Genomic DNA, 24,124 nt, shown 5'->3' on the forward strand with positions numbered 1-24,124 from the left:
AACGGCGCGCAGGTACGACCGAATTGGTTCCCCCGAGGAAAAGCCTATCTATCGAACCGGTATTCCCACGCGGCATGCGCAAAGCGTTTCCATCCGAAAGGCCGAGCAGAACGAATGGAACGAACGGACACCTATCGGCTAGAGCCGCGTTCCTCGAGTGGTTTGCTTTCGACTCTCTGCCGCTCTCAGGCCTGCGCAAACAGCCTGTCGACTCGCCGAGGCCCCTACCGAACCGAACCGAACCGAACGGCCGTCCCCTGCTCGCCTGCTATGCACCGCAAAACGTGTTCTCAACCGACGGAGCCAGTATAGTCAGTGTAGTGTCTGCCGGGTGAGAGCACGCTCGCATCGGAGAGGACCGCCGTTGGTTTTTTAATCGTCCAGAAAATGCTCGAGCACGCGGCCACTGTTCGCGGAAACGCGAAAACCGCCTTCCTTTTGCTCGAGGATGGCACGGTGTTCGCGGGAAAACACTTTGGTGCGGAAAAACCGGTCGACGGCGAAGTGGGTGAGTAGATTCGACCGACACGTGTTTCTCGTTAGCGCTGCGCAACCAGTAGGCAGAAGCACGTGCACGTGTACGGCATTTTCCCCGACCGAGGGGACTCTGCTCAGATTTTCCGACGAATCGGGCCTTCTTCCGACTCCGTTTCGAACTGTCGTTAGAACAACGATTCGTTCGATTACGCGATCGATGCGTGCACGTGCACGTGCACTATCCGCGAGTATCGTCGCGTCGACGCGTCGTGCGACGTTCGAAAACGTTTGCGAGCGAGCAATCAATCGGCCGGCGCACCGACCACGTGGGTCGGATTCGTGCTGACCGTCGCGTCGCGTCGCGTCGCCTCGATTAATATCAATTTAGATGATCCAGCGAGAAAGCCAATCTCGACGAACTATGATTTTATACGTTGTGATCGGTGTAGCACCGAGTTGTTGACAGTTTCGTTATCCCCCACCGTGCCCCTGTCTATCTACGTATATCTCTTATCGTTATACCGGTGGCCGTTGGCCGTTAGCCGCAGACTGTCGACAAACAGAAACATTTGCGTCAAGCTGTCCCTCCGTTAGAAAATGACGCGCAGCCTGGAAATATGTAAATAAATCGGAGCGTGTTCTGCTCCGTTTCAGGCGTGTTCGGTGGTCCTTCGCGTGACGCGCGAAACAATATTTACGCGTTATTGCCGAGCGGCGATTTATCGATTTACGAACAGCCGGTAACAACGAGCGGAAAAAAGATACACGTTCCGCGCGTTGATTTCGAGCTGGACGTATTATCGCATCGGGACAGAGCGCAGTTTTCTCGTTTCTCGGCGCACAATGATTCTCTTTTATTTAGGATAGTTTAGCGAGTTTCGGGTCGCGTAACGTTCCAACGAACATATTTGGTATACGCGTATGCAGGCTGTTCGTATCGACACATTCTTTTCAGTTTTCCAGACTGGCATGATGGGTTATCCGGAGTCGCTGACAGATCCTTCCTACCACGCGCAAATCTTGGTGCTGACGTATCCGCTCGTCGGAAACTACGGCGTGTTTGGCAACGAGGTCGACGAGCACAAACTTCCGCAGTAAGATCTCGCGATCGATCGTTCCGAACGCGTTCGCCGTGCCGCGCGAAACAAAATCGAAAATACTAAAGTTCTCTTGCAGATGGTTCGAATCGCATCGGATTTGGGCGAGCGGACTCGTGGTCGGCGAGATTTGCGAGACTCCGAGTCACTGGCGGCAAACAAAAACCCTGTCCGAATGGATGAAGGAGGAAAACGTGCCCGGCATTTACGAGATCGACACCAGAGCCCTGACCAAAGTGATTCGCGAGAAGGGCACGATATTGGGCAGAATCGTTTTCGACTCTCCTCCCTCGAATCTTCCGGCCACCCCGAGTCCTCCGATAGCCGATCCCAACAAGAGGAATCTCGTGGCGGAGGTTGTTCAGGTACGGTGTCCATCCAGAGATCGGTCGCTTTTAGCCCTTTGCGGTCGTATTAAGGGCCAAGGGTAGTCACGTGACTTTTTCAGAGTCAGCAGGCCGGTAACTGCTGTATAATTTCCGTTCACAGCCTTCAGACACAGACTTAAGATCCGTCTTAAGTCTGTGACTATACTCGTCACATTTTTTACTCGGTATTATCGATATCATGAATTCTGACGTCAGAAACGTGCTTCAAGTTTTTGGCTTTATTTCGCAGAGAATCAAGACAAAATATAGCTCAATTTGTAGCTGGAGATATTTTCTAGTGCGCGCTACTCTCGACTTCATCCAGAAAACTCATCCAATGGCTTAAAAATGCTTGGAATCCACGGCATGCACATCGTCACATCGCCTACTTCTAACGCTTATATCGCCAAATATCTGCATAATATCGTCAGCTCATAACCTTCCTCTTTTAAATGAGCCTTTTCCCAGCGAAAAAGATTCTCATATAAGGACGAAAAGTTGAGGCACGTAAAACCATTTTTCGCCTATTTTTGTCGGTAACGTAGTAACTCTACCTTATCGTGAATTACGGAGTCTTGGCTCCGTATTTATGGGCATAATATAAGATCATTATGGTTCTTTGCTGTGGTGGCCGAGAGCAGCCATACGACTGAAACGGTAAAAAAGTTTTGGTAGCTGAGAGTGGATATACGACCGCAAAGGGTTAAACGACTGTAGTTTTAACCCCTTGCCCTACAATATCGAGACAGACTCGTGATGAAGATTCTGAACAGAGTCTAATAAATATATATGTTATTGATTTCCTCTCAACAGGAATTAAATTGTGTTTTGTTGTAGTTGATATACAGGGTGTCACACATAACACTTTTCACGATTTTTCAAGTACTTGCGATAATCTGACAAACAAATATTTTCAACGAAAGTTGATCAGTTTTCGATTGGTTATGCATTGCAATAAGAAAAAGTTCGAAAAAAATTATTTTTTGGTATTGTCAAGATCACCTTCATTTTTTTTAAGTGGCACTATGTATTTTTGACTTAACAGTATTAACAGTAGATCTTGAAGGCAAAAAATGAAAATTTTAACAGAAAATGACAGTCTGCTTGAATGGGTGATAATAACTCTGGCTTGGCCACCACGATCCCCTGACTTGTCACCACTTGATTTTTTTATGGGTTCATTTATAGTCGACAGTTTATGTTATTCCAATACAAAATAAGGAACATTTAAAGCAGCGAATTTATACAGCATGCGAAGAACTTCGCTACGACAGTATCGTAAGAGCAATCAATGCAAACTTACTACGTAGAACGGAATTGTGTCTACAATAACATAGATCACATTTCGAACATTTGATGTGACATTTTCACGAAATCGTTTGCATTCATTTAGTCAAAGTTCCTGAATTGAATGTAATTTCGAGTCTTCATAATAAAGGAAAGAAGAAAGAAAGACTACTTACCGGGCTCCGTACCTTTAGAATCGAAATATCTAACGTTTCATAGGGGGTTTCATTTAAAATTATAAAGGTACCCCGGCCCCTTTAAAGGGAAAGGGGGGCGCCACTTCACGCTTATATAATTAGAAAGGCCCTTCAGATCCATGCAATTTAAGATCAAGAACTTTAAAATCGATGGCATAGTTTTCGAGATATTGAGCTGTTAAGGGTTATGTGGGCCATCCTGTATATGATAGATAGATAAATAGATACACTCTGTATACCCTTGGGAGAGAACGTTGGCATACAATAGATATAAACTATCTTTTTTTTTTTTTCTATGAAATTCCGAACGATGAAGAATTTCTAATCACTGTAACCACAAAATAAATAGTAGTGCAAGGGGTTAACGGCGTCACGTAAAATTTCAGCCCGAAAAGAAAACGTACAACCCGAGCGGCTATCCTCGCGTATGCGTGGTCGATTGCGGCCTCAAGTACAATCAATTGAGATGCTTGGTCGGACGAGGAGCTCGCGTAGACGTCGTGCCGTGGAACCACGATTTCCGCGAGACAGATTACGACGGTCTGTTTCTCAGCAACGGCCCGGGCGACCCGAGCATGTGCGAGGCAACGGTCAGAAACGTCCGATCGGTACTCGAGTCGCGGTCGACTAAACCGATCTTCGGTATATGTCTGGGTCACCAGTTGCTCTGCATCGCCGCGGGTTGCGTCACGTACAAGATGAAGTACGTATGCTTGTCCACGTGCACGTTCATGTTCGCTCGTCCGCTAAATGTTCCATACGTTCGTGTACAGTTACGGGAATCGTGGACACAACCAGCCGGTTACGCACCACGGAACCGGACGTTGTTACATGACCTCGCAGAACCACGGGTTCGCGGTCGACGCCGACAAATTGCCAGCCGATTGGGAGCCTCTGTTCACCAACGCCAACGACCAGAGCAACGAAGGAGTCCTCCACTCGACACTGCCGTACTTTTCGGTGCAGTTTCATCCGGAACACACCGCCGGACCCGAAGACTTAGAATGTCTGTTCGACGTGTTTCTGGACGCCGTTAAAGACGAGATCGACCGCAGCGAACCTCGACCAACCATCAAGGAGAGATTGAAGGAGAAGTTGAGCTATCGATCGCCCAGTCCGATCGTCTCGACTCACCCGAAGAAGGTGCTGATTCTTGGTTCGGGCGGACTTAGCATAGGCCAAGCCGGCGAGTTCGATTACTCGGGATCACAAGCGATCAAAGCGCTGCGAGAGGAGTGCGTGCAGACGCTACTGATCAATCCCAATATCGCGACTGTTCAAACGTCGAAAGGCATGGCGGACAAGGTGTACTTCCTACCGATTATACCCGAGTACGTGGAGCAGGTGAGTTGACCGTGGATCACCCGCGTCGCATCGATCCGTACAATTTACTCTTGTCTTGTTGCAGGTGATACGATCGGAGCGTCCCGATGGCGTGCTGCTGACGTTCGGTGGACAAACGGCGCTCAACTGCGGCGTCGAGCTCGAGAAGAACGGAGTCTTCGCAAACTACAACGTGAACATTTTGGGGACGCCTATACAGTCCATTATAGAGACAGAGGACAGGAAGATCTTTGCCGAGCGTATCGGCGAGATTGGCGAAAAAGTAGCGCCGAGCGCCGCGGTCTGTTCGATTCAAGAGGTGAGCCGAACGTGTGTCTATACATATACGTACGCGTGGTATATAGTAGATACAAATGTAAACGCGTTTCGACGTTGACGTTCGTGTCGCAGGCGTTGGAAGCTGCAGAGAAGCTGGGCTATCCCGTCATGGCTAGAGCGGCGTTCTCTCTGGGAGGTTTGGGCTCTGGGTTCGCCAATTCCAACGAAGAGCTGAGGATACTGGCGCAGCACGCGTTCGCCCACTCGAACCAGCTGATAGTCGACAAGTCGTTGAAGGGCTGGAAAGAAGTCGAGTACGAGGTGGTCCGCGACGCGTACGACAACTGCATCACCGTTTGCAACATGGAGAACGTCGATCCTCTCGGGATCCACACCGGGGAATCGATCGTGGTCGCTCCGAGTCAGACACTATCCAACAAGGAGTACAATATGCTTCGGACCACGGCGATCAATGTGATCAGGCACTTTGGCATCGTCGGCGAGTGCAACATCCAGTACGCGCTGAATCCATACTCTGAGGAGTACTACATCATCGAAGTGAACGCCAGATTGTCTCGAAGTTCGGCGCTGGCGAGCAAAGCGACCGGCTACCCGCTCGCTTATGTGGCGGCCAAACTGGCGCTCGGCATTCCGTTGCCGGACATCCATAATTCCGTGACGGGCAAGACCACGGCGTGCTTCGAGCCGAGCCTCGATTACTGCGTCGTCAAGATACCGCGATGGGACCTAGGGAAGTTTCATCGTGTCAGCACGAAGGTACGCCGAATTAACCCTAGCACTCCCAAGGACTGAAATCCCAAGGAGGAAATCCCACTCGCGCGGATTCACAAGGGGCGGCTCCTCGAACCCGTACTCTTCTTTACACATTCCTCCTAAAAGAATTGTTTTTTAAAAAAAGTTTGGTAATATTCAAGTGCCTGATACTCTACGAACATTTTACATTGCATTTAGATGTATATTTATAAAATAGAAAGCAGATGGATGACTCTCTTCTCTGAGAATGAACATTCACTTCTAACTGCATTGCACGCTTGACTGTAACTGAAAATGCTGTATCGTTCCTTGTCAATCAGTTCTGCGATTCAATTCTTAGTTCTGGGATTATTTATTATTCTTTGGAGATAAAGGGAGCATTGGTTTCTCCTTTCTACGCACTGTCATTTTTTCCCTACAGCAACGGGATTTCGGGATATTAAACTAAAATGCACATGCGACAATAAATCATTTTTTGAGAATTTTTCACCCAAAAAAAGTACGTAGTCCTAATTTAAGGTTTTCCTCCTTGAAAGTGCTAGGGTTAATAACCGCAATCGTGAATCGTTAGCTATTGCCGCACGGCAGTTCGAAACAGAGTGTGTTTTCAGATACGTGTTGCTTTCAGATCGGCAGCTCGATGAAGAGCGTGGGAGAAGTGATGGCGATCGGTCGAAAATTCGAGGAAGCGTTCCAGAAAGCTTTGAGAATGGTCGACGAGAACATCAACGGGTTCGATCCGTACGTGAAGACTCCGAACGACGAGGAGCTGGAGAAGCCGACGGACAAGAGGATGTTCGTCCTCGCTGCCTCCATAAAGGCTGGCTACACGATCGACCGATTGTACGAGCTGACGAAGATCGATCGGTGGTTCCTCCACAAGATGAAGAACATCATCGACTACTATCTGGTGTTGGAGAACGTAGACCACACGAAACTGTCGCACGAGGTACTGTTGCGCGCGAAACAGATCGGCTTCTCGGACAAACAGATCGCCGCCGTGGTCAAGAGCTCCGAGCTGGCGGTTCGAATCCAAAGACAGGAGAGCAACATCCGGCCGAAGGTGAAGCAGATAGACACGGTGGCCGCCGAATGGCCGGCCACTACGAATTACCTTTATCTGACGTACAACGGGACTACGCACGACGTTGAATTTCACGGCGGTTACACGATGGTAATCGGTAAGCGAAAGCGCGAGATCGTCACGGCACGCCATCGCATCGGAACGACTCGACACGACGACTTATCGTTTCTGTTGCAGGTTCCGGGGTTTATCGAATCGGCAGCTCGGTAGAATTCGATTGGTGCGCGGTCAGCTGTCTGCGCGAATTGCGCAATCTAGGGAGGAAAACGATTATGGTCAATTACAATCCGGAAACGGTCAGCACCGACTACGACATGAGCGATCGATTGTACTTCGAGGAGATATCGTTCGAGGTGGTGATGGACATTTACGATCACGAATGTCCCGAGGGAATTATTCTGTCCATGGGCGGTCAGCTGCCGAACAACATCGCCATGGATCTTCACAGGCAGCAGGCGAGGATTCTTGGTACCTCCCCCGAATCCGTGGACGGTGCGGAGAATCGATTCAAGTTTTCTCGCATGTTGGACCTCATCGGTATATCGCAGCCTAGGTAAATCAATAGGATAAGGGACCCAATTACTGCGGGGGGTACCAATTACTGTGCGTATATTAATTGTACTTCTTTTTAAGGGCCCGGGATAGCCACGTGACTTTTTAATTAATAATTTCCATTCACAGCCTTCAGACACTGACCTAAGATCCGTCTTGGTCTTGATCCGACGGGTTTTAAGTCTGTGACTAAACTTGTAACATTTTTTGCTCTGTATTATCGATATTATGAATTCTGACGCCAGAAACGTGCTTCAAGTTTTTGGCTTTATTTCGCAGAGAATCGAGACAAAATATAGCTCAATTTGTAGCCCGAGATACATATTTTCTAGTGCGCGCTGCTCTCGATTTCATCCCGAAAACTCATCCAATGGCATAAAAATGCTTGGATTCCACGTCATGACCATCATCAATTTTTGGCCTACTTCTAACGCTTGTATTACCAAATATCTGCATAATCTCGGCAGCTACTGACCAGCGCGCATTAGATTCAACATTCCTCTTTCGAATGAGCCCTTCGCCAGCGACAAAATATTCTTATATGAGGACGGAAACTTGAGGCACGTAAAGCCATTTTTTGACGGTAATGTAGTCACTCTACCTTATCGCGAATCTACGAAGACCCGGCCTTTAAAGCATAATGAATAGTAAAATAGAGATATTAAATTTTTTCATTAAAATCAGTTAATAGAGATGTTATATTTCTCTTTTTCAATATTCATTATGCTTGAAAAATAAGTGTAATTAAGATAGGCTCAGTAATTGGCACCTCCACGGTAATGGGATCCCTTACCCTAGTCGTCGCGAGCCGAAACGGAACTCGTCGAGTCGAGCGATTAACGCGAATCTGGTCGTACAGGTGGAAGGAATTGACCAATCTGCGGTCCGCGATCGAGTTCTGCGAGGAGGTCGGCTATCCGTGTTTGGTGCGGCCGTCTTACGTGTTGAGCGGTGCCGCGATGAACGTGGCCCACTCGAACAACGATCTCGAGTCGTATCTGAAGAACGCGAGCGAGGTCAACAAGGAGCACCCGGTGGTCATATCGAAGTTTATCCTCGAAGCGAAGGAGATAGACGTGGACGCGGTCGCCTACGACGGCGTGATCCTCTGCATGGCCGTGTCGGAGCATGTGGAGAACGCGGGCGTTCACTCCGGGGACGCAACTTTGGTGACGCCGCCGCAGGACATCAACGCGGAGACGCTGACCAAGATCAAAATGATATCGAAAGCGGTTGCCGCGTCGCTCGGCGTCACGGGACCTTTCAACATGCAACTGATAGCCAAAGTAATTGCCATAATCCAGCGTTTCCCAAAGTTTCGACATCTGTGCGCTACTTCTATACTTTTCGTCACACTGAGCACTCACCGTTAACTTCTTAACCCTTTCGTTACGGTAGTCCGCTCCGCCGGAGAATCACCACTGAACGTGACACCGTGCCAAAAAGTGTGCACATAGTCGGCACTCGATACAGTGAATTCTCATTACGAGTCAGTGCCAACCTTACAATTTGGAGTCAATGGAACTACCAACACCACCGCGGTGATGGGCCGAAGCTCGAGAGCCGTCTCTCGAACTACGTGCAACATTGTATCGGAGAAAGACATTTTTTCAGTCTCCTTGTCACTATCGCTTAGTGGTCATAGGCTTTTATGACTTGTAGACGGATATGACTCTTAGGTTTCCAGCGAGCTTTGTGTATTTCAAATGCGACGCTCGGCGACAACCTCAGATTTCGTCTAAAAGTCAGTCGCCAGAACCGCGCAACTGACTCGTAACGAGAATTCACTGCACACAGGTTGTCGCATGGATGCCGATTATAATCGGCACCCGTAACGAAAGGGTTAAGCACTGTACGCCAGCATAGTGGCTTCCGTGGAAACCATCAGTTTGAACGGTAACGCCGCTATAGCGGCTTTTGTGCCATCCGCGGTTAGAGCGCGCGGTGTTTGAGGTCTACGTCCTTTGTACTAGTTAACAGTGGACTTCCGCTGGTTAGCTGATTTGCACCAGAGATCAGTGTCACCAGATGAGGGGAGGCAGCAAGAATTGAGGGGAAAATGTTGCCCCCTCTTTGCCAGTATCGGAATAGCGCGGTAGAAGGGGAAATTAGAGTGGGGACACGAGTCTCGATCTGGCGTACCGCATCCAAACTCTTCCCGTACCCCGAGGGGTACGCGTACCACACTTTGCGAAACACTGGCATGATCGCTGTGATCGGTTGGTGTTTCACGATCGACGACCGATGCTAATTTCGTACTTTGGCAGGACAACGAGCTGAAGGTGATCGAGTGCAACGTTCGAGTGTCGAGGTCGTTCCCTTTCGTGTCGAAAACCTTGGACCACGATTTCGTGGCCATGGCCACCCGGCTGATAGTCGGAGAACCCGTCGATCCTGTGGACGTTCTCGCAGGGTGCGGCAAAGTCGGCGTCAAAGTACCGCAGTTCTCTTTCTCGCGACTCGCCGGTAAGACCGTCCGCTCGCTTCGAATTCTAAGCGAATCAACCGAGACATTTACGTGTTATACTTTGGCGTAGGCGCTGACGTGATGCTGGGGGTCGAGATGGTGTCCACGGGAGAGGTCGCCTGTTTCGGCGACAATCGGTACGAGGCTTATCTGAAAGGAATGATGAGCACCGGATTTCACATACCGCAAAAGGGAATCTTGCTCTCGGTGGGAAGTTTCAAGGTAGGTAGTAGAATCGTTTACCGTTCACCGTTCACGAAGAACGACACCGAGAAACGAAACACGAGACCTATCGATCGTTCGCATTCGGTTGCAGCACAAAATGGAATTGCTGCCGTCTATCCGCAGCCTTCGCAAGATGGGATACAAGTTGTACGCCAGCATGGGAACCGCGGACTTTTACACGGAGCACGGAGTCGAGGTAAGCGCCGGGGGAATCGATGGGAGACGTGTTTATTCTTACAAACGAAATCTATATTTAAACGCGTATTTATACAAGGATGGTTTTCAAGCGAATGATTTCGATTATCTGTTACGAACGGAATGATACGCCCTCTGCTAATCCACGGAATAACAAAACGCGTTCTCAGTCTTTTTTGAGTAGAAATGAACGTTAAGGGCCCGGTCTTCGTAGACTCGCGATAAGGTAGAGTGACTACATTACCGTCAAAACATGGTTTTACGTGCCTCAAGTTTTCGTCCTTATATAAGAATATTTTGTCGCTGGTAAAGGGCTCATTCGAAAGAGGAAGGTTCAATCCAGTGCGCGCTGGTCAGGAGCTGCCGTGATTATGCAGATATTTGGTAATATAAGCGTTGGAAGTAGGCAAAAAATTGTGGAATCCAAGCATTTTCATGCCATTGCATGAGTTTTCTGGATGAAATCGAGAGCAGCGCACACTAGAAAATATCTCTGGCTACAAATTGAGCTATATTTTGTCTTGATTCTCTGCGAAATAAAGCCAAAAACTTGACGCACGTTTCTAGCGTCAGAATTCATAATATCGATAATTCAGAGCAAAAAATGTGACTTTAGTCACAGACTTAAGACCCGTCGGATCAAGACCAAGACGGATCTTAAGCCTGTGTCTGAAGGCTGTGAAAGGAAATTATTAATTAAAAAAGTCACTTGACTGTCCCGGGCCCTTAACGCGGCGTGAAATTACTACTTTGTCGACGTTCGCACTGTACGGATTTATTGGCGGATAAATTCAGTTGGTTTGGGACAGCGAAACTATATGCCGATACACTTGCATACCCGAAGACGACAGGGTTGTTCGTCGTAGCGCTCATACGTTCGACGAATCCACGGACGGCGCGGCGGTCGAATCGAGAAACTTGACTTGACGAGATTTCTCGCTGCTCGCTTCCGGCGTTGGCAAAATCCGAGTTGACTTGTTCTTCGAAGGGTTCTTCGAAGTCTGTTCCTCGTGGACCACGGCTACGGTGATGTCCTTCGCGTCGTCCTCCGTCCCCGACGACGCCGACGTCGCGGTGGGATCGTCGGATTCTCGCGCGAATCGGTCCTTCAACGATGACACGTATACCGCAGCTTCCACGTTTCTCTTGGGCGTTTCGGGCGCTTCGTTCTGAGACCGTGTCCGAGGATTCTTCTTTCGAAGAACGTTGATCTTGTCGCGAAGACCCCTAACATGCTCTCTGTACCTCGGCTCCTCGAAAAGAAGCATCGACAGTCGTTCCGCGTGATCGAGGTACAGAGCTTTTTGCTGTCTAGCTCCGTACTGATTGCATCTGTCGGCTATTTTGATGAAATGTTGTATGAAGAAATCTAGTAGAGCGAACAACCTCGGACCTTCCAGCTCAGCGCAGCGTATCTGGAAATTGTAACAGTCACTTGCTAGAGTATCGTAGATAAGATTAAGACGGAGATAAATAAATAGAGAGACGGGCAGAGAGCGAGCGATGATGCGTAGGCGTCCGTGAAAGGGATTAATTTGGGATTGAGGGCAGTATTATTATTGAACGAAGAAACCGAGTAGCACGATGTTTACCGTGGCAATACTTTACCGAGATTTCGATGATAGAATCCGCTGCTTGTTGCGGGCTGATCAGGGTTCTGTTGGTGACCACTCGAACGGCGCGTTTCGCTCTTTGATCCTTGACGGACTTCCAAAATTCGGTTCTGCCGTATTTCTCCTCGTCCTCGGCGGTAAAGATTTGTTGGTTTGTGTTCGGTACCGACGTGGCCAGTTGCCACGCCAGGGCCGGATTCATCACGGTCAGCGAGTCCGCCGTTAATATGTTGAGCAACTTGGCGAAGTCCAATCGCGGATAAAAGCTTTCGTTGTAGCGAATGTTCTCCATCGCGTGGAAAACGTACATCACCGGATTCTCGGTGATGCGTTTCAGTTGTTTCTGCGTGTACAATAGGTGTTCGCACGGTATCCGCTGAAAGAGATTCCTGCCCCTGACGAAGTAATCCATGAGCGTCGGCTCGAACTGGCTCATGCCGTGATAGAGCGACTTGAGCAACGTGATCAGACAGTCGCCCGATCTGGTGGCGGACCACTTGGACGGATTATCGTGCTCCTCGATCAGCCAGAAAAGCTTATGCCTGATGTGTGCGGTGGTCAAGCCGAACATGGCGTCCAGGACCGGTCTTATGAAAGTCTTGTGTAGCATCAACGCGATCAGATAGACTTGCACTTGGGTATGCGTCATGCAGGTCTCGAGGTATCGTTCCGCGGCCGGGAAGGTCAGCTGCCACTCGAGATCTTGGCTAAGGTTGTTCCGATCTCCTTTCTTCGGCACGAAACCCTCCGGAACCACATAACACCCGGAAAGCTTGATCTTTTCAACGTCAACGGGATCGGGCCAAGTGTTTCGCGATCGGTCCAGCCATTCCTGAGCGCAGGCGGGCCACTGCATCCACACCGCGGGCATGATCTCGTATTGTTCGACGCGGCTCTGTTTCATCGTTTTCGAGACCATCACTTTGTCGCAATGAATCACGCAACCTTCGCGTCTGATGTCATCCACCGACTCCTTGTCGAACCCCAAACAGTCGGCCAACCGGAACGCGAACACCTTCGTGAAATGCAACATGAACTCGGTGCTGCTCGCGTAAAATAGATCGTAGTTGTGCCGCTTCATGGCCTCCTTCAATCTTCGTTGCTTGCTGTTCGCCAACTGCTTCTTCTCCTCCCGCGGATCGTAGAGCGTTCCGTCCGCCGCGAACGTGACACGTTTGAAGCAGACGTTCGGAAGTACCGCGTTCCTTATCCAACCTTCGTCTATACCCTCGTCGGTCGAACTTTGTCCCAGTCTCGATTTCTGGCTCGGATTATAACTGCTATCGCTGTCCATCGTGTAATTATCGGAACGATACCCAGAACTTAGACTGCTCGTGTGATTTTGATTGACGAAGCCCTGTAGCTTGGTTCGCGACGAAGGTTTATCGTACTGGCGACGTTGTTCTCCTATCGCGGGTTCTCCCTTCGAAGAAACGGTCGAATTTTTCGCGGAATTAATTTGCTTCTCGTACGAGAGGGAACCGTTCTCGAAATCGGTATCGGCGGCGTCTCGCAGATTGCGTTTCGACCGACCGACGGCTAATTTCTTCTCGTACGAAGTCTCCTCCTCCTCCTCCTCCTCCTCCTCGTCCTCGTCCTCCTCGACCAGTAGATTCGGCAGCGATCTCGCGAGCGCTCGCTGCTTGGACGTTTTCAAGGACGGTTTCATGCAGTAAATGCTGTCGCTGTCACTGTAAAATTCGTCGTCGTTCTCCGTGATCAGTTGCAGTTGAATGTATCCTGACGAAAGAGAGAACGATTCGCTGAAAATACTGTTCCGAGCGATGCTCTGTAAAGGCTCTTACCTTCGTGTTGCGTGGTCTGCAGCATGATATTGTACATGATCGAGTCGTCCATGCTGCTGTAGTGCGAGAGCGAGTTCTGTTCCATGATTTCGACGTTGTCGTAGACCGTGAAAATCCTGACCGGCTGGAGCGGCTCGGTGGTGGGACGCAAAGTCTGCCTAGCCGACGTGAACTTGACATTCTTGTCGACGCGCTCCTGCAGAACGTCCGGCAGGAGAACGCGCTTCTGCGGCGGCAAACCTTTGTTCAACTCCGACTCCAGCGGCGACACCAATATGCCCTTCACCTGCTCGATCTCCCTGAAAAACCGATTTTCCCCGAATCGTAATCTCATTTTCGTCGGCGAGAAACGAATCGGCATCGCGCCGAGAAACAGAATTATTTTTTCCGGTCTATTACAACTACAAGGCTAGATTAGATTACAATTAATTGGACTGCTATCGGTATCGAAATGCCGCACACTACGAAACGGCGAAACGTTCGTTCTCGAGTGTCGCGAACCGTGCGCGAACAAACACATTCGAACGTTTGGTCACGATGACATGCAACGAATTTTAAGGGACGTTGTTGAGCTTACTCTTCGTAATTCTTGAAGAACTGGACGCACATCATCAGATTGTTCAGCACGAAGCTCTCGGGGTTGTTCTGAATCATTTTCCTGAGTCGAAGCAGCTCGACGTCCTCGTACTCGTCTTCGTTCGAGGCAACGTTCGTGGTTCCACGCTTGCCGTGTTTCGATCGCGATCCTTTCTCATTTTTCGAGTGAGACCTTCCCATTGCACTTTTTCCGTTCCCGTTCGCGAAACTGCAGTACAAACGCGAGGTGGCCGCGTGCCGTCGCAGCCCCCAGCAACAAAATCAAATTCGTCGATTCGACCACCTCGGGGATAACCGAACATCCGCGAACATGATCGCGCAAGCACAGGTTGACGCGCACTCGCCGCTCATCGATAAGACAGTAATCCAATTTCAGGGCACCGCGGCTGATAAAATACCAACTACCTATCTCATTATCGAACTAGAAAGCAGCACACGGTTTTAATCGGTGCCTCGTTATCGGCTATCTACGACAACCGCAGCCGGCCATGAAAAAATTCTTCTGACAAGCGATCGGTTATCCCGCGACACGGTCGAGGCTCTACGGGAAAAAGAATTCGTTCGAGATTTCAAGACCAACGATAGCAACTATAAAATGGTAGAAACTTTGGAGTTTTCGGTCGGATCGAGTCCGAAACGGATCCGATAATCGTTCGATGACATCATCTACGGGCCTACAATATTCCGTTTGGAAAAACTTTGTTGCGCGTGTAAGCCGTGGCGGGAGATCGAAACGATCGAGGAATAATTCGAATGGAATGCGGTGTAATCGGCGATGTTGTAGCTCGAGCGATCGCATATTTCAACGATTCGTTCAGCTCCGACGTGCTTTATCTAGTTCCACCGAGTTACATCGATTACAAATCGGTAGGAGGGGAGATAGTTTTCGATGATCCTTATCGATTATTTATATAGGAACTGTACATCTATGACCAGTGGGAAGATAAGGGATTCGGACTACGACAAAGATTTAATCGCTCCGAAAAACATAATATACGTTTCAGGATCGGGATAGAATGATAGCCCTGGGGAAATCAGCCTCGACGAACCAAAGTTTTTGATTGCAGGTGGAACCGGTACAATGGACGTTCGAGAACATCAGCATGAACGAAGATTCGAGCCCGAGCGAGCTTTGCCACCTGGCCGATTTTCTCTCGAAGAAACAGTTCGATCTTATAATCAATTTACCGATGCGGAACGGGGGTGCGCGACGCGTCTCGAACTTCATGACGCACGGGTATCGCACGAGAAGGCTGGCCGTCGATTATTCCGTACCCCTGATCACGGACGTAAAATGCACGAAATTGCTCGTCGAAGTAAGTATTGGGCGCGAAGGGATCGAAGGTAGACGTTTATGCAATTTCCCATTTTTATAGACAAATTTAAAAAAAAAAAATAGAATGAAATAAAATCCTATTTTTCATGGGAACAGCCTCTGCAGATCCAAAACAAATAAAAATCGTACTAAATTCCATGGAATTTCATATCACAACATTTTTTGAAAATTTTCATGTCATGAATACGTAAAGATCCGCAGTCTAATCGAAGGTTACGACCAATCGCACGATCGGAAATTTAATTATCTAGCTTTCGCTTCAAAAGTTCGCTTCGAACGAACAGGGTAACTCGACGAATGATTTTGCAGGCAATGAGAATGCTCGGCGGGCGGGCACCTCGCATGAAGACCCACGCGGATTGCGTGTCTTCGCGAAGGATGATCAAGCTGCCCGGCTTGATCGACGTCCACGTGCATACGCGCGATCCTGGCGCGGTTCACAAGGAGGATTTTGCTTCGTGTACCGCCGCCGCGCTCGCAGGAGGCGTCACGATGATTTTCGCGATGCCCAACACGAATCCAGCGGTCGTCGACCATCAGTCGTTCGCGTTGGCCAAAGAGGTAAATGCCTCGGACTGTTCGTCAACCATCGTTGGCCGTTTAACTTGAATAATGTCGTCTCGCTACATTTCAGCGATCCGTAAGCAACGCCAGGTGCGACTACGCCATCTTCGTCGGCGCTTCGTCCGAAAACTACAGTATAACGCCGGAATTGGCTCCCCTCGCGGCTGGATTGAAAATGTACCTGAACGAGACATTTACCACGCTTCGATTGACCGATCTGACCGTATGGATCAAGGTGCGTATCCGCGGCCTTCGAGCACCCATTGATATCGTGCAATCCTCGAGAACAATCTCCGTAGTTCCCCGCGTGTTGTAACGGTCGTGCGTCGCGGAAACGCGATGCGTTGATAACACCGTTTGTTGTACCTATTATTACATGGGATGCACAATATATAACGGCGTTAGGATAAGAAAAGATATCGCTCGACCTTGCGAATATATCGCATCGATATCGTTGCAGCACTTTCAAAGCTGGCCAAAGAAGTATCCCCTTTGCGTGCACGCCGAGGGCCAAACGACAGCCGCGATTCTCCTGCTCGCCGGGCTGCATAATCGACCAATTCACGTGTGTCACGTGGCTCGAAAGGAGGAGATTCAAATAATTCGCGCTGCCAAGGAAAAGGTGCGTATTTCGCTGGATGCTCGACAGCTCGACGGCTAGAAAGGAATTTGATCGTTTGTTCGATTGTTCAGGGCATGGCGGTGACTTGCGAGGTGTGTCCCCATCACCTGTTCCTGTGCGAAGAAGACTTGCCGCGTATCGGTTACGGCCGAGGTCAGGTCAGACCAATTCTGGGGACCAAGGAGGATCAGCAGGCCCTCTGGGAGAATTTGGACGTGATCGATTGTTTCGCGACGGATCACGGTAAATCTCTGTTCCAGTTAGTCGTAATCGGCCGTTGACATTGACTTTAAACGAGAATCTCTGTTTGTTCGAAGCACCGCACACGGTACAAGAGAAATCCAGCGAGAAACCACCGCCCGGATTTCCTGGCCTCGAGACCATGCTTCCGCTCTTGCTCACCGCTGTTCACGAGGGCAAACTAACAATAGAGGTGCACAGACTAATTCGATGTATCAGCTTGTAATCGCTCTTCACGATTTTTATAGTACTAATTGATGAATCGATCGGAACGTGTCGTCTCCGATATGACTCATTAGGACATTGTCTTCGATATCTCTCGGTCGCGGAGAGAGATAAGCAACGCGGCCGGTGCATTCTAACAATTAAGAAAGCCATGACTAAACGTTCAACGAATTCTCCGCGTACCCCCTTCGTGCCCGGCGATCACGTCGATCGTCGTGTCATCGACTATGACTATCTAATCGACGAAGGGGATTTTTAGGACGTGGTGGAGAAGCTTTATAAAAATCCAAAGAGGATTTTCAATATCCCGGACCAACCAAACACCTACATCGAGGTCGATCTCGACGACTCGTGGGTCATTCCGGAAGCCATGCCCTTCAGCAAATCAAAGTGGACACCGTTCGCCGGGATGAAGGTACGCGGATCTGTGCACCGGGTGGTTCTAAGAGGGGAAGTGGCCTACGTCGAGGGCCAGATCCTGGTGAATCCAGGCTTCGGGCAGGACATCAGGGAAATGCAAGCAAAGACGAAGCACCAAAACCTGATGGTCGCGCCCGTGGTCGACGTAACCAGTCGGCCGAGCTCGGCCCTGGACGGTCTCTTGTCTCCGAACCTCGAAAAATACAACAATTATTCCGAGCGAATCGTGGACATGTCGGAGGAGGAACAAAACGGTGAGAAAACTATCGCCGAGCTTGGGACTCCGGTGGTCTACTTTCAACGGTAAAGTATCGTTCAATCTAAACGTTTCGTTTCGATCCTCAGAGAGGTTCGCGCATTTGCTGCAAACGACGTGGCACAAGTCGAACGTTCATTTCGCCTCGGACGTGGAGTTTCGAGAGCACGCGAAGGCCCCGACGATTCAACGGAACATCTCGCCTCTTCCGATAAGCAGCGTGATGAAGTACAAGAGCGACAGCAACCCGAACCTCTGCGTAACGCCTATCGCCCCGGTGCTTTCCGTTCACACCAGTAACAGCCTGATCGGACACAGCATACTGTCCGTGGACATCTTCGACAAGGACATTCTTAAGGATCTCTTCTACGTCGCCGAGATCCTGCGCAACGCGGTTAGGAAAGAACGACCTCTGGACCATATACTACAAGTAAGGAAGCCCGTCCTTTCTTCCGATGGCGCATCGTGATTTCACGTATCGCGTTTACCTCGAACAGGGCAAGCTGATGGCCTCGATCTTCTACGAAGTTAGCACGAGAACGTCTTGCAGCTTCGCGGCGGCGATGGAGCGTCTGGGCGGCCGAGTGATCTACATGGACGGAACAACCTCGTCGGTGAAGAAGGGAGAGACTCTGGAAGGTTGTTAAATAACGCGATCGAATGGTAGAGGTTTCGGAAGATCAACGGTCGTGACCGTGTCATCACGTTTCAGATTCGGTTGCGGTAATGGCTGGATACGCCGACGTGGTGGTTCTTCGACATCCCGAGCCCGGCGCAGTATCGGTGAGCGTTGCTTTCCGCTATTTAAATATCTTTGAAACGTCCCGCAGCGCGAACACCTTAATCGTTCGTCGACGTTTGCTCAGAGAGCCGCGCAGCACTGTAGGAAGCCGTTGTTGAACGCCGGCGACGGGGTTGGCGAGCATCCGACACAAGCGTTGCTCGACATCTTCACGATACGGGACGAGATCGGCACGGTGAACGGACTTACGATCACGATGGTCGGCGACTTGAAGCACGGCAGAACGGTGCATTCTTTGGCAAGGTCAGTTCGTGTTGCCATTTCTCGGTCAATGTAACCCTGTTCGTCTCGCCTTGTTCTCCTCGAGCCAGCTTATCTTTATGTCACGTGCGCGCGTTACCATGCGCAGGTTACTGACTCTCTACAATGTGGAGCTTCGTTACGTCTGCCCACCTGGCCTTGGCATGCCGGACCACGTGGTCAAGTACGTGTCCGATCGTAGAATTCCTCAGGAGAAGTTTTCCACCCTGGAGGAAGCTCTTCCCGACACCGACGTCCTCTACATGACCCGCATTCAGAAGGAACGATTCGCCACGCAGGAGGAGTATCGACAGGTAAACATAGTGAACACAGTAATGACGGCAAAAACCGTTTCGACCCGACTCGAGTCTGGATGACACGCGCGTTCCACCGATTGGCGAGCTTTACGATTTTCTAGGTTTGCGGACACTTCGTGATAACCCCGCAGCTAATGTCCCGAGCGAAAAGGAAAATGATAGTGATGCATCCGTTACCTCGCGTGTTCGAGATCAGCCCCGAGTTCGACACGGATCCGCGGGCCGCCTATTTCCGACAAGCCGAGAACGGCGTCTACGTTCGAATGGCTCTGTTGGAGATGGTCCTTAGGCGCCCGTGATACCTGTCGGGACACCGGGACAACGGGGCGGGTTGAACTGGCAAACGTTTCAGAAGGAAAATCGACTGCACGATGGTGGACGAGATCGTATTCCCAATTAGTCTGTGATTCGTGTACAATATATTTTATATTCGACCAAAGGGAATAACAACGCGAATGGACGACGATTCGACGGATTTTTTCGAGCCGATTCTTACGAGCGGCATCTTTGTACAATTTCCAGCGCGTCTTGCAAGAGGAAAATATTTTTATCAAACATTCCACGCGCAACAATCCATACGTTACACTTTGATAACCCTCTGTATCCGCGAAACACATGTATATTTAGCAAGAGACGACGACAGTTTACGACGCGAGCGATAAAGTAGCGTTTCGGCCTTTTTGTTCCTGCGTCAGCAAAATGCAAATAAAGAAACGATCGTGTGCCAGGTAATAAAATGTTTACTTCCAGGCAAAACATCGCGTATATACATCTTGTCTTAACGTATGTATGTAATGTGTATATACCTACGTACGGTGAACGGTACGATACATAGTAAATCGATGGGAAACGCGAAAGTAACTCGTCTACAGGTTCCCAGGTAGAATTATTTGGAACGTTGCGCAGGAAACGCGCGACGAAACCGTCGCGGTATGAACGTCGGCATATTTTTCCACCGCTGCAATCTGCGTGGACGCGCGCGACCAATCCACGGTTGGCCACGATTTATTGAATGATCCGCGATAAAATCGTTGCACGGGTAGAATGACACTCCAACAGCTAATCAGCTACAAGGCCGAAGGAATGACTAGACATTGACATCTCGGCAGCTGTCGCAATTGGAATCGCGACGAAACGCAATTATATAAAACTGCTCGATATTGTAATGAGTAAAAGAGCTCTTGCTCTTGCGCGGAGATGCATACACGGTCGTGTACGTGCTCGCGAGCATACAACGCGCACAACGTTCATCGATTAGAGCAAACGTTCAGATTCGAACCGAGAGTAGGAACGGCAGACAAAGACGGAGATGAAGAGCTCAAGAAAAGATAGCGGGAGAGAATCAGCTTCGCCGTATTTCCGTTTGCGTTTGCGTTTGCGTAACTTGGAGTCACGATATCCGATCGATGCGATCGACAAGTTCTAATTGACGCACGAGATAAATAAAGATATAAATCACAGTCGAGGGGAATAACCATAATCTCTGGCCGGAGAACTTGTCCGCGATGCTCGCGCGGGTCGTTCGCCGCGTCCCGTTTACGGTTGTCCAGAGATCGAACACCGAATTCGGTGAAATCGCTTCGACAGTTTTTTGTTTTAGCTTCGATCGAAGACCACTTTTTTCCATCTCGACAAAGTTCGATGAGAACCAGCTGCGTTGTGACTCGCGTTCGCGTTGGATAGCAGGCTGGCCGTGGTACCGTCAAACTATGACGTCTCTCGTTCGAAATCCAGCGTCGCTGGCCCCGTTCGGGCACATGTCCGCCGCCAGAGATTTCACGTCGTCCTTTTCGGTTTTCCTCGTTCGGGACATCGGCGGCATTCTCAGCTTCAGCTTCCTCTTCTTCATAGCATCCTCTTTCCTGAAAGAAGCAACCGGTCAGTCTCGTTGATCTCGGCTATTCGCGACAGGATCATCCATGCTCCGTACTGGTGTTTGCAATCGATGAATATCCCCATCGAGAAGAGTATAACTATGGCCACGATGATACCGATCACGACTACCACCAGAGTTACTATCGCGTCCTCTTCTTCGGGAGTGAAAGGCGTTTCCGTGGTCGTCCACGACAATCCTCCTGAAACAGTGGTCTCTTTAATCGTCGCGCAATCGTACGTAACACACGGGTGAATCCTGTCACGCGAACTCAACGCATAGCCGGACTGAAATTCACTATTTGAAATCAAAAAAGTCCGAAAATTATTTATGTGATCAATGGGGTCAGTGTCGGTGTCAGTTGTGGGTGTTTTCGTTCGCAACTCCAGATCAAGGTAGTTAATAATAACAGAAAACGAGAAACGCATTGCTAAGGTCAAAGTGGGAAATCTCCCCGATCGGTTGTGCACCGACTTACTGTAAAGTGGGGAGATCTCCCCGATCGGTCGGCTAAGTGTTAATATACGGTCAACGATCGAACGGTGTCACGGAACTATGCAGGTATGTACGTTTCCGTAAAGGTAAGCAATTACAAACGCTGACGCGCGTCCATCGATCGTAAAGGATGTGTCACCGTCACCGGGTTTAGGGAACGAGCACGAAATGTTTGGTCACCGGATTGACGTCATCGCGTGTGTCTGTTCTTCTGATTTTTCGCGTGACGTTCTTTGGGGCACGTACGCCACCTTGACGGAACGGCGACGGAAACAGAAACAGGAAGACACAACACCAGTGCCGTTTACAAAGGACCCAACCCTGACGCGTACAAATCGGGATGACAGTCCCGTGACTTCTAATAGCCGCAACATCTGCGATTCGTTTCGAATCGTAAGAATCTTAGAACAGGGTTCCGAGGGTTCGAGGATTAAAAACCGTGAAACTCGTTCATTTTTAGCGACTGTGAACCGTCGAAGCTACCGAGAAGCCGGCAAGACCGGTCTCTGTGTTTCTCATAGTAGCCGTGAACGCGTTCGTATTACACCCGATATCCTTTCGATCGATCAGAGATCCGAGCATCGCGCTATGGCAAACGTACCGGTCAGGAATGCGTGGTTGATGTAACACCAAGGACTCGTTGCGTGCCAACGACTTGTACCTTCTCCGGAGAAATTATCTAGAAAATTGCTGAAGATAGCGACCCGCGATCCTGGTAGTATCGATTCCGATTTTTACATAAGAGGTACCAGTTCGCCTCTGCGCAATAACAATATTATAAGTGTATAGAACGAAAAAAGTGGGAGGTTTTGCTCGGGTCCAACGGTTCCCAATTGCCAATAATCGTCGGTATCGTTACACAAGAGAGGCGTATACCGATCCGATTTCGTTGCTACCGATAACGCTGTTCCGACAACTTCCTATTTCCTACGTTCGACGATACGGTGTTCGGTGAAACTGCAATTTATCGAAAAGCGAACGTTGAGCTTTGATCGACTGGCGTGATTTTTTAATAGTTAACAGATAAAGTATTTCGATTGGTACGTCATGACATATATGTCGAAACAATCGCGTCGCGCTGATTTGCGGATACGAGATCTCGACTTTTCGCGTCGTTCCAGCGACGCGGTAACGTTCCTTGTTCGCTTTTACCTCCTTTTTGTTGTTACGAACAAATACTTGCGACGCTCCCGTTCGGAATTTAATTACCTCGCAGCAATCGTCCCGTTAGACGACCGCGAGTATACAGATACATACGAGCACATGCGTGGTTCTCGTACTCGCGAATTTCGCGAGGATCGTGCTCTCCCGATTTTTATGCGAACCGAGAGACCGAGCGAAATCGCGTGTAGGTACTGGTTCGTTGGTAACCGGGGAAAGTATCGGTATCATTTTTTGTCTACCCGTTGCGCAGCGATAATGCGGCGAATCGCTCGAAACTTTCCAGTTCCGCGATGTAACGACGGGTAAGAAGTCGCCAAGAACGGATAATGGTAGCTTTGTAACCAGCAATTCTTCGGAACGTCGCGTCGTGCAACTATGCAGATATACGCTCTAAACCCGGGTAAACACAGGTATACGCCGCGCTACAAGGAAAGAGGCACGATGCTCGACAGATTCGACACCTGTTGAGTTTCGCTCGAGACTGCCGCTTGTGAATTAGCAGACGCGCGTGATTATAACATTGACGAGGGATCGTCGGATCGGCGATCTGTACAATGGAAGTTGTCAGAAATCCGGGTGAACGACGCGAATTGGATCGAGACAGAAGAACGGATAAACGAAAAAAAAAAAAAAAGAATTGTTGAAATACCTCCGCTCGACGACGACGACGCTAGCCCGTGGCTGTTGTTGACGGTCTTTTCGCGCAGTCCCATATTCGTGCGAATCGCGTTCCGTGGCCTCTGCGCGCGCTCGAAATCGTCCGCGAATCGACCGGTTCGAGGTCCCGAAGTAAACTGTCGGGCCACATGCCTGATGGCTCGCGAGTCATGCGATATGCTCGGTGAGGCCTCTACGAGAGCAACGGAAACCGAGCGTGCGTGGAACAAGAAGCGAACGCTCCGAACCGAAAGTGGAAGAAAGAGAGGCCAACTACGCTTCACGGATCGCGGGAAGAGGCAAGGGGGTGGGGCAGAGAGAAAAGAGAGGAAAGAGAAACCTCACGGTCTCCATCGAGGAGAGTCCACGAGGACCGACGTGTAACTTCCATTCACTGTCCCCGGGAACCACGTACAACTTGGTACGCCTTGGAACGACTTGCACGGTTTTCGTACAGTCTTCCTCAAAATTCTATTACAGGCGTCCCGCGTCGTCACCTTCCTCCGAATGGATGTCACGACGGACCGCACCCCTGGCCCTGCCAGCCTGTCACGAGAGACGCGCCTACCTCCG

The 24,124-nt window shown here is 49.7% G+C and overlaps 3 protein-coding genes across 3 annotated transcripts; 1 reads left to right on the forward strand and 2 right to left on the reverse strand.

Moving 5' to 3' along the window:
- The first annotated feature begins 306 nt into the window (after positions 1-306).
- Positions 307-20,089, forward strand: Rudimentary (carbamoyl-phosphate synthetase 2, aspartate transcarbamylase, and dihydroorotase rudimentary). The gene is made up of 26 exons (XM_076789546.1): positions 307-508; positions 1,433-1,571; positions 1,654-1,939; positions 3,813-4,129; positions 4,200-4,770; positions 4,835-5,068; positions 5,161-5,805; positions 6,431-6,983; positions 7,064-7,439; positions 8,298-8,724; positions 9,706-9,904; positions 9,976-10,127; positions 10,222-10,326; positions 15,408-15,656; positions 15,986-16,237; positions 16,311-16,475; positions 16,701-16,862; positions 16,934-17,105; positions 17,180-17,295; positions 17,587-18,001; positions 18,093-18,433; positions 18,501-18,642; positions 18,716-18,786; positions 18,870-19,048; positions 19,155-19,359; positions 19,464-20,089. Exons 1-26 carry the CDS (start codon positions 388-390, stop codon positions 19,659-19,661), a joined length of 6,792 nt encoding a protein of 2,263 aa, XP_076645661.1. The 5' UTR covers positions 307-387; the 3' UTR covers positions 19,662-20,089.
- On the reverse strand, positions 10,354-14,781 carry LOC143355097 (uncharacterized). Its single transcript, XM_076789611.1, has 4 exons — positions 14,321-14,781; positions 13,744-14,042; positions 11,934-13,678; positions 10,354-11,740 (listed from the first exon to the last, which is right to left on the reverse strand). The coding sequence occupies exons 1-4, from the start codon at positions 14,518-14,520 to the stop codon at positions 11,195-11,197; spliced, it is 2,790 nt and encodes a 929-aa protein (XP_076645726.1). The 5' UTR covers positions 14,521-14,781; the 3' UTR covers positions 10,354-11,194.
- LOC143355161 (uncharacterized) lies at positions 20,083-24,087 on the reverse strand. Its single transcript, XM_076789737.1, has 3 exons — positions 23,544-24,087; positions 21,293-21,437; positions 20,083-21,224 (listed from the first exon to the last, which is right to left on the reverse strand). Exons 1-3 carry the CDS (start codon positions 23,605-23,607, stop codon positions 21,065-21,067), a joined length of 369 nt encoding a protein of 122 aa, XP_076645852.1. The 5' UTR covers positions 23,608-24,087; the 3' UTR covers positions 20,083-21,064.
- Positions 24,088-24,124: the final 37 nt, after the last annotated feature.

The sequence above is a fragment of the Halictus rubicundus genome, chromosome 1, assembly GCF_050948215.1.
Source record: "Halictus rubicundus isolate RS-2024b chromosome 1, iyHalRubi1_principal, whole genome shotgun sequence".
NCBI classification, from domain to species: Eukaryota; Metazoa; Arthropoda; class Insecta; order Hymenoptera; family Halictidae; genus Halictus; species Halictus rubicundus.